Genomic DNA, 10,598 nt, shown 5'->3' on the forward strand with positions numbered 1-10,598 from the left:
TAGCCTATAATCTTTTGATTAAGATTAGGATTAAGAAATTAAATGATAAATTATATTACAAGAATGGCATATAATTGTGTGTAAAGTGAATGGCATATAAAAGAAGAGGCATCCTAGGTGTATACGACTTTCTTCTTTCAGACGAATCCAGTCGGAGTTAAAAATTGTCTTTGATCTTTCAAGCTGTTTAATGGCAGTCAGCGGGTGTTGCAGTGCATCAGTGTTGGCGAAAGCTACATTAAAGTGATTATTACGTTTTGAATATGGATTTTTTTTTTTCAAAAACGCATCGATTCGCCACAGAAGGCCTTTGTTAACCCCGCAGAGCTTAAGTTCTTTTGGACTGAAGCAATGCAACACCCGCTGAGTACCATTAAACAGCTTGAAAGATCAAAGACAATTTTTAATATAACTCCGACTGGATTCGTCTGAAAGAAGAAAGTCATATACACCTAGGATGCCTCGGGAGTGAGTAAAACACAGCCTAATTTTCATTTTTGGGTGAACTAACCCTTTAAGATCTATCATTTCACACCTCTCTTTCCAAACCTATTCAGTCGAAGCGTCAGTGTTTATGTCACATATTCCACTGAAGGCGAGTATAGACGAACCCAAGTGCAGCTTTATTAAAGTCAAACGTGAGCAGATACAAAAACAAACAAAGACTTGGATAGACTTGGAACAAAACATAATCGAGAAACTCACCAACAGAGGATTACACAAACAACAAAGCTAGAGCCGAGATAATGGCAAAATGAGGGCTATATACAGTATATCAAACAAAGAGGGTCACATGACATAAACCAACCAAAGACGAAACAGAACTAGCAACCACATGACAAGACAATGAACCAATGGAAACATGACATGACGAGGGCACAAAGAATCACATGACAAAGAACATGACTTTTACAAAATAAAAGGCATGAAAACAATGAACATGAAACAAAACCCATGTTAGAGTTTACCTGCGGTCTGCATGCGGTTCAGTCTGATGCTGGGTTCGCTCAGGACCTGTTCAAATGTCCGCAGTCCTCTACAGAACCAGTTCTCAGCCGTTTTGGGTCCGACCCCGAAGACACTGCTGAACAACTGAGCCACAAACACATGAACACACACAAACTCGCTCATCCGCCTGCTAAACTCTGAAGTCCTGAGAGACTCACTTTACCTTCATAGTCCGATACCTCTCATCATTCAGTATCTCCTCAACTCTGGAGGAAGAGCCGCATTCAGAGATCTCCTGTGAAGATAGAGACGTCAGACACGCCTGAGTCGCACAAACTGCTCAATCCAGCTCATTCATGAGCTGTTATGATTAAACACGTTAACTGTGAATAATCTACACACACACACACACACAGCATCCTAGTTAATTGCAGCTTAATAAGTCTAATGAACCGCTGGTTGCGTTGTCTCCCATCGCTCTGGCGCTGTTGTGAAGATGCTTTATTTGCTGTCTTACAGTCTCTCAGCCTGCAGGAAGCAGAATCAGTGTATTATTCACATCCACAGTGTGTTGCTTTCACATTTATCACTGTGAATGTGGACGCAATGATTGACTTTCCCATCAAACATGCTTCCCATTAATCACAGAAGTGACTTAAAGTCTCAGGAATGAACATTTGGAGAATCATCACCTTCACATCAATCCATTTTCACACTCAAGTCAATGACATGAGGGAGAGTAAATGACGACTGAATGATCATTTTAGGGTGAACTAGGCATTTAATTGTCTGTATTTGTTTAAGCAGTTGGTGGAAAGCTGCACGCAATTCATTCTCATCAAAGAAATGGAAAGCACTAGAGATATGAGGGCCAGTATAGAGACGTTAGTATAGTTACTCTACATGCTGTCAGTAATCCCACAACTTTCAACACAAAGGAAAATCTCATAAAAACATGTCACATTTAACCCCAAAATCAAAGGGAAACATAAAAGTGTCCTACAATAAGCTTATATATACTGCATGTATACATATATATTAGAAATCCTGATTATACAGTTTAATGTAATGGTATGCTCACCAAGGCCGTATTTATCTGACTGAAAACAGAGTAAAACAGTAATATTGTGAAATATTTTTACAATTTAAAATAGCTGTTTTCTATGTGAATATCTGTTAAACTGTCATTTATTTCTGTGATCAAAGCTGAATGTTCAGCATCATTACTCCAGTCTTCTGTGTCACATGATACTTCAGAAATAATATATATTTAAAGCTTCAAATAACATTTAAATGAATTATATTATAATTTTGTACTATACACTATATGTAAGGGCCAAAAAGGAAATAAATATCTGAAATCTCAAAATATATTTATAAATCCTGAATATGAAGTACATGGCCAAATTTTAGGACCATTAACATTTTAACAATTAACGTTTTTTTATTAGCATTTAAATGAGCATAAATCAAAGTGTGACCATGGAGCACAAAACCAGTCATAATTGTAAATTTTCTCAAATTGAGATTTATACATCATCTGAAAGCTGAATAAATAAGCTTTCCAGTGATGTATGGTTTGTTAGGATAGGACAATATTTGGCTGAGATACAACTATTTGAAAATCTGGAATCTGAGGGTGCAAAAAAATCAAAATATTGAGAAAATCATCTTTAAAGTTGTCCAAATGAAGTTCTTAGCAATGCATATTGCTAATCAAAAATGAAGTTTTGATATATTTACAGTAGGACATTTACAAAATATCTTCATGGAACTTGATCTTTACTTAATGTCCTAATGATTTTTGGCATAAAAGAAAAATCTATAATTTTGACCCATACAATGTATTGTTGGCTATTGCTACAAATATACCCCAGCGACTTAAGACTGCTTTTGTGCTCCAGGGTCACAAGTGACATTTTAAATAATATATTAATAGTAAGAATTTTAGGGGGAAATGTGCTAAATTGTCATAACAATAATCTTGACAATTTCTTGGTTTTGCTTGTAGGGTGAAATATGACCCATGCAGACATGTTCTCACAGGTTTGAGCTTCACCATTTTACCTCATTTAAAACCTACTCAAATGTTTTTTTGCTGAGATGTTTGGCTCTTTCTTTCTTTCTTTCTTTCTTTCTTTCTTTCTTTCCAAACCATGTCTTGCTGCTTTCCCCCTCAGGAAAAGAAACAGCGGCGGTGTGAAAGCATATATATCAGAGCCTCAGCAGGAGCAGAGCAGCTCAGATGACTGCTGATGTGTGGAGAGACAAAGAGAGATGGACGAGGCTCATGCTGCACCTCTATGATGGCCCTGCTATGTTCTCCCAGGCAGGGCAGATGCTGCGTCTCCTCCGGGCATCTCAGGGCAGCAGGGAGGCTCTTGAGCACGGATGCAGCTCTTCTGAAGGCCAGGCTCGGCCCCTGATTCCCACAGAGCTCCATGTTCTCCGCCAGCACCTCCAACGCATCCTACAGCAGCAGACAGGAGGAGAGCTTTGTCACATGTCACTCAATTATTAAAAGCTAATTGTGTTTCATTTTTAAAACAGCATAATATTACGAGTTCTTCCTTGTTTTTTCCAGCTTCAGCTGTCAAACACAAACACATATCTGTGCTGAAAAACTGCAGGATCTTCAGATAAATGCAGGTGGATCTCATGAAAACATGCCCAAAATACATTTAACCACAAAATCATAATGGTCCTAAAATATAATATAGAGAGCCAAAAAGCACATGATTAAATGAAAATGTTTGTAGATCTTGAATAAATTAACCAATTTAATTCTAAAGCATTAAATAAAGAAATATTTAACACATATAACTAACACTATAAGACCATAAAACTACTTTTGTTACTTGGAAAAAAAAACTTTTGACTAAAATATAATATAATATAATATATAAAAAAAAAAAAATGTATTTTATTTCAGCGAGTTGGCGAAGCAAAATTTACTGAACTAAAACTAAAATTAATGAAAATTATATAGACATATATTACAAAAATAATAATAATAATAATAATAAAATAAAATAAAAAATGACAAAAAAACACAAAAAATACAAAAAATGAAAATATTAGAAAAAAACTAATATAACCATTAACAATTTTTTACATTTAAATGAGCATAAATAAAACACAGTTCATCAAATATTTTCATAAATTACCATTTTAATAATATATTATTTTTCCACATACTTTAATGAGAATTTTAGGGGAAAATGTGCTTAATCATGACAATAATCTTTATAACATATAACATAATTTACTGATTTTGCTTTTAGGGTGAAATACAACAGGAGATGAATTATGAAAAACTAAAATGTTTTGTCACTCATTTATTAAATTATCTTTCATTTTATAGTGGTGTAATATTAGAAGTTCTTCATTGTATTTGTATTTGTATTTTTTATTTTATTTATTTTGTTTGTTTGTTGGTTTTCTAAGTGCCCAAGCAAAATTTACTGAACTAAAAATAAAATTAAAGAAAACTATATAGTAGATATATATTTATATACTATATATATATATATTTATAATATAATATTATATTATATTATATATAATATAATATAATATATAATATATTAAATATGAAACTAAATATTATTATTTTAAATAAAATAAGAAATATTAGTATTGAGTTAGTATTAGTATTAGTATTAACCATTTTATAATTATGATTATGATTATATATTAATGACTATAAAATATAATAATAATAATAATAATAATATTCATTATTATCATTATACATTTTATAGTCATTAATATATAATCATAAAATGGTGTTATAATAATATTGAAATATCACAATACTAATATTTGCTTGGTTGGAACAGCAGCTACGCTAATTATGTTTCTATTTGTTTCTCTGTTTTTTTTTTGATAAATATCTAAATAATATATATATATATATATAAAAAATATTTCTCTGCCAGGACCTCCAGCGCATCCTACGGCACAGAGACGGTGAAGAATGACAGGCGGGCAAACAGGCGGAGATGAAGTGTGAAAAACACCGAAAATATGACTGAGGAAAAAATGTAAAAAGGTCAAATAAAAGGCAGCAGGAGTGAGGAAAACAGATGAAAAGAGAAAGTAAGTTTACACGGGCTGCGCAGTGACCCGTGCCGGTGGCGGACAGCAATCAGAGAGTGCTCTGTATTCTTCCCATCATGCTGCGCTCCTGTGCATGCTTTTCAGATGACCTCACAGCGACTCGTGGCTCTGCGATCAGTGGAGAGGAACCTGTCATTTTCCACTTATTCACAAGCGTTTCCCTGAGGGCCGCTGGCACACGTGTTCACACGCTATTACATCATATACACTCTTAAAAATAAAGGTGCTTAAACTGACTTTAAAAACCATCAAGTTGAATTTCATGTTACTTGAAATTCTGCAACTTATTTTGAGGAGTTAAAAAGCTAATGTAAATTACGTTATTGATCATATCATTTCTACAGTGTACAGTGGCAGTCAAAAGAAGCAAAATTAGGTCATAATATGAGCTACACTAGTGGTCAAAAGTTTGGAATTATTACAGTTGTTCTCTTTTGATCACCAAGTATGCATTTATTTAGTCATTAATACAATAAAAATTATAATATTGTGACATATTATTACATTTTAAAATAGCTGTTTTCAAAAAATAATGTATCATAGGTTCTAATATATTTGCATATTGAACAACAATGAAGATGATGAAAGATTTACAGTTTCTACATACAGTAACTAATTTCTATTTATTTTTATTCAATATATAAATATGCATTGTTTTCATTAATTAAAAAAAAGTATAGTAAAACTGTAATATTGTGAAATATTATTACAAATAATGCAATATTACAAAACTTGAAATATCTGTTTTCTATTTTAATGTATTTTAAAAAATTGTTTAATTATTCCTGTGATGGCAAGGCTGACGTTTGGAGTAAGATAAGATAAGATAAGATGTGTGCATAACCAAGAAAAGACGCTTTTTAAGCATTTAAAACACTGAACATTTTTGAACGTTCAGAGAACATTCAGAAATAATGTTTTTAAAACTTCATAGGAACATTACCCCAAAAGTTCTCAGAACATTTTTTTCATCATCTGGATGTGTGCTTGCATTTCTCTAAATACACTATCTTGAAGGAAACTCTATCGCCCCCTTGAGTGCTGAGGTTTGTCAGTAGAATAAAAGGCAGCACAGGTTTAGTATGTACAATGGGCCGGTGTGAATAAATACACAGCCGCTTTGTTTTCATGACATGAATGTGCCCAGACATATTTAAAAAACCCTCCCGACCGTGACATACACGACACCCTTGACACCAAACACACACACACACACACACACACACACACAGTACTGGTTAATGAGAGCAGTGGGCCGGTAATGCCAGGGGTCACGGGGTCGAGTCCTGCCATGCCGTGAGTGTGTGTGGTGAGGATGAGGATGAGAGTCCTGGAGTGTGAGGACAGTGGGAGTGTGTGTGAGGAGTGTGTGTGTTTGAGCTCCTGCTGTGCCGAAGGAAACTCTGGAGAGCTCACATCTCACTGAGAACTCAAGACGAGATCTGCAGCTTTAATGAAGACCTCTGAACACACATCTGCACTGTCTGCTGTTGTAATGGTATGATATTATATTAGCATTGAGTGTATGATGAATGAGTGGGAGTCTGCAATAAGACTGTAAGATACTCTGTATTTGTTTGCTGAAGCCCACATGTTTAGTTGTGATGCTAAGTGTTGATTTTTTGCTCATTGATTTTTTCCCCCCAGTAGACATTTCAAATCAAACTCATATTCTGGGTTATCTGAAGGTTATTGTAAGCCTCAGACCAAACGCTGAGCATTGTGCAATGAGCATGATAAATATTGTACACAACAATGGCAGAAGTATAGGAAGATTTACAGTTTCTATCTACAGTAATTGTCTGATGCTATACAACTTTAGTTCCCTTCCGAGGGAAATTTGAACTGCGTCCTCTAGAGGTCGCTATGGGGAACGCCTTCAGCGTGACCGGTGTCTGAAACATACATCTAAACACGACAATAACATCACCGAGCACAATATAAAAGGGTGCCAGGAGAACACGAGATCCTCTTCTTCGTCTCCAAGGACTGTTTTGTTTGAAGCATGCATTTCCGGTAAGAACGATTATTCTTCTTTACCATGGCGAGCACTAGTAAGGAGTTTAAGAAGTGTGTGGATCCGTGTGCTCGTTATTTGACACCTGATGACACGCACGATCTTTGCGTCTTGTGTTTGGGCGAAGAGCACGCGCACGATGTCCTCGAGGGGGCAGTTTGCGTGCACTGTGAGTGTTTTCCTATGAAAAAGCTCCGCTCTCATTTGTCTCTCTTTTCGAGGAAGGAGGAACAGCCATCAGCTCCCCGTGGTTCAGGACCCTCCGCTGCTGAGGCACGGAGGAAAATGAGCTTGTGGGGATCACAGATGGACCTGGCTGATGAGTTGAAAAAGGGTCTTTCCCTTTCGCGCTCATCAGTCACGGATGAGAGTGAGCTGCTGGACGACGATGCTATCTCTCTTACATCGTCTGATCCAGCGGCTAGTGCTCTGCTGGCTCAAAGCCAGGATGAGCAGGAGATGTCAGATGAGGACGAAGAAGTCGAGACTGAGTCCTCCCAATCCTCCTGCCCTGTCTATGATGAGCTGCTTAAGGTTATGGATCATGCCAAGGCGAGGCTTGACTTGCCGTGGAAGCGGGCCAAGAAAGTGACGCCTCGAGGCTGCCTCGACGAGCGTTTTCTTTCTGGCCATAGCCCTGCAGCTCAGGTGAGCCTTCCATTTCTTCCCGATCTCCATGTGGAGATCGAGAAGGCTTGGAAAAATCCATTCTCGTCTTGCATCCATAGATTCCAGCATACTAGTTATGCCAACATCGAGGGGATGCGTGAGAATGGTTATGAGAAGATGCCCCCTGTTGAAGAGACGCTGGTCTGCTATCTCTCTATGGCGGAGACATCTTCTCTTAAGGCTCCCTCCCTGCCATCCAAACCCCTTCAGGATACATCTTGTTTGAATGGCAGTTCGTACACAGCAGCAGGTCATGCTGCAGCCTCGTTGCACACCATGGCGGTGCTTCAGGCTTATCAGGCTGATCTGCTGAAAGACCTGGATAAAGGTCAGGGTCTAACCCCTGATGAGGTAGCTGAGTTGCATCGCACCACAGATCTTGCTCTCCGTGCCACTAAGCATGGTGCTTACGGAGAGACATCTGTGGGTGAATCTGGCAGATATAGGGTCGAAAGAGAAGGGCTTTCTTCTTGATGTGCCAGTTTCCCCTTCTGACCTTTTCAGCACTTCTGTTGAGATGGTGGTGGAGAAGTTTAAGGAAGCCAGGACACGCACGGCTGCCTTTAAATCCTTCATTCCACAAAGGTCCAGGTCTAAGCCCGAACAACAAAGGGGTCCTGGCCCGTCTCGATCTAAGGATCAAAGGCGGGCTCAGAAGACTAGTGTCGCGACTCACACCTCTCCCCCGCCTGCGGGTAGGGCTCATAAGGGGCGTGGGTCTAAGGGTGACAGGCAAGATTTGAGGGAGGTGATCCAGACTGGGCGTTCTCAACGCTCTGGTCTGGACCAGAGTAAAACCTGAGCAGTCTACTCACCTCTCTCTGAGAGTATTACATCTGCTTTCATCTTCCTCCCCTTATTTCCTCTAAAAAGCTTCCCTCCTGACTGAGGTTAGGTAGGAGCCTCCTGTGCTTGCATTGAAGTCTCTTATGCTGTGCCTATGATGTTTTGGCTAGTTCCTATGTCTCATAGAACTACCTACTGATGGTCCGGACCCCAGTGCTCTTCAGACTTCGCCTCCAGCCTATATCCATGAGCCTGTGTTGGTGAGTTCGATCCATTTCATCTACTCCAGTGGTTCTCAAACCTGTCCTGGAGTACCCCCTGCCCTGCACATTTTGTATATCTCCCTCATCTATCACACCTGATTCAACTCATCAGCTCATTAGTGGAGACTGCAAGACCTGAAGTGGGTGTGTCAGATATAGGGATACATACAAACCATACTAGCCCTTTTCTGCAGCGCTACTTGGACCTGTTCTGTTTTCTGACTTTTTAGGTTTGCTCCCTATCCTCTGGCCAGGGTGCGCTACTCATCTCTCACCCTGAGGGGTCTCCTGAGATTTGAGTCTTCCTAACCATCATGCACGTTCTCTGAGCTAGAGCTCCTCTTGCTGAGGTGTTGAGGAGCTTAACCCTCCATAGACGGTCAGGCCCACTCCCTGTCTCACTGCCCTTATGGTTGAAGCAGTAATTTCTGAAGCAGGATTTGTGTTCCTGCGGAAACCCCTCTTGTATGCTTCTGCTCCCCTCTCTGTGAGGGTTAGCTATGAGTCGCTCCTAGTATGTGCTGTAAGGGCCCGCCTCAGCTTTAGAGCCGAGAGCGCTGCTCCCGAAAAACCCCATTTGCAACAAACTGAGTGTTAGGCCCGTTTCTGTCGCCTCCTTGGTCAGTTTATTTTGGGACCCTGTTGTTCCCTGTAGAAATGTGTGATACCCTTCTAGCAGGATCCCATTTCTGATGTCCCATTTGTGATCTATCTGCTACCCGGACACGGCTGCGCTCCCCTCACTGCGGGAGGGTCCCTTTGAGCTCACCGGTCCTGGGCAGACTGGGTGAGTCCTCCTCTTGACTTGAGAGTTAGGTTCTCTGACCCTGGGCTATCGATCGCTTCGGTCGAGCTGGGTTCCTCTCTCTCCTCGCTAGGGGTTGAACCCTCTGCTCTTCAGCTCCGTGGCAGTGACATCAGGTAGTTGGGCCACTTGCTGCTTCCCTGTTAAGCTGCCACTATTTGCGCCGCTCCCTCTGTGAGCAGATGCTGCGGAGTCTGTTTTGTGAGTGTGCCACAGTCACTTAGGGCCCCTAGGGCCCCTAAATACAGCCTTGGTTGCCCCTTAAGCAACGGTGTTTCTAAATCCATGCTATGGTGAGTGCACACGCTGAGCTTCTGTGCACTTTCTAAAATCCACATTGTGGTAAGTGTGCACGCCAAGCACTCTGCGCACTTTCTAATATCCTGTATGGTAAGGGTTACGCGTTGTCAGCCTTGTTCCCTTTCTCTGAGTTGGCTTAGGCCCCGGTACTCGCCTTGGGCTCCACTCAACTAGTGTATCACTGTTGATACATTTCTGAGCAGGGTGAGCTCCCCTCACCTCAGAGGGTTGTCTTTGAGTCTGCCGCTCCCGATTGAGTGTCTGAGGACTTCTGGGCATCTGTGAGCAGATGCTTTGGAATCTGTTCTGTGAGCATGCCACAGTCACTTAGGGTCCCTAGGCTGGCTTAATAAAGCCTCGGTTACCCCTTAAGCAACGGTGTTTCTAAATCCATGCTATGGTGAGTGCACACGATGAGTTTCTGTGCACTTTTTAAAATCCACATTGTGGTAAGTGTGCACGCTAAGCATTCTGCACTCTTTCTAAAATCATGTATGGTAAGGGTTACACGCGGTCAGCTTCGTTCCCTTTCTCTGAGTTGGTTTAAGCCCCGATTCTCACCTTGGGCTCCACTCAACTTATGTATCTCTGTTGATACATTTCTGAGCATGGTGTGGCTACCAAAGATCTGTCGAGTTAGTTCTTTGAGCAGGTTTATTCAGAACCGGCGGTAGCCCCCCTGGGTGTC

The 10,598-nt window shown here is 40.2% G+C and overlaps 1 protein-coding gene across 1 annotated transcript in view; it reads right to left on the reverse strand.

Moving 5' to 3' along the window:
- Positions 1–10,598, reverse strand: part of dntt (deoxynucleotidyltransferase, terminal) — a 94,648-nt gene that overhangs the window by 50,536 nt on the left and 33,514 nt on the right. The window contains exons 4-6 of the mRNA XM_016487324.1: positions 3,248–3,418; positions 1,172–1,243; positions 969–1,092 (exon numbers count right to left, since the gene is read on the reverse strand). Of these exons, the coding sequence (XP_016342810.1) occupies positions 969–1,092; positions 1,172–1,243; positions 3,248–3,418 (367 nt within the window). The remainder of the gene's footprint in view (positions 1–968; positions 1,093–1,171; positions 1,244–3,247; positions 3,419–10,598) is intronic.

Source organism: Sinocyclocheilus anshuiensis, unplaced genomic scaffold (assembly GCF_001515605.1).
Source record: "Sinocyclocheilus anshuiensis isolate Anshui unplaced genomic scaffold, SAMN03320099.WGS_v1.1 scaffold709, whole genome shotgun sequence".
Taxonomy (NCBI): Eukaryota; Metazoa; Chordata; class Actinopteri; order Cypriniformes; family Cyprinidae; genus Sinocyclocheilus; species Sinocyclocheilus anshuiensis.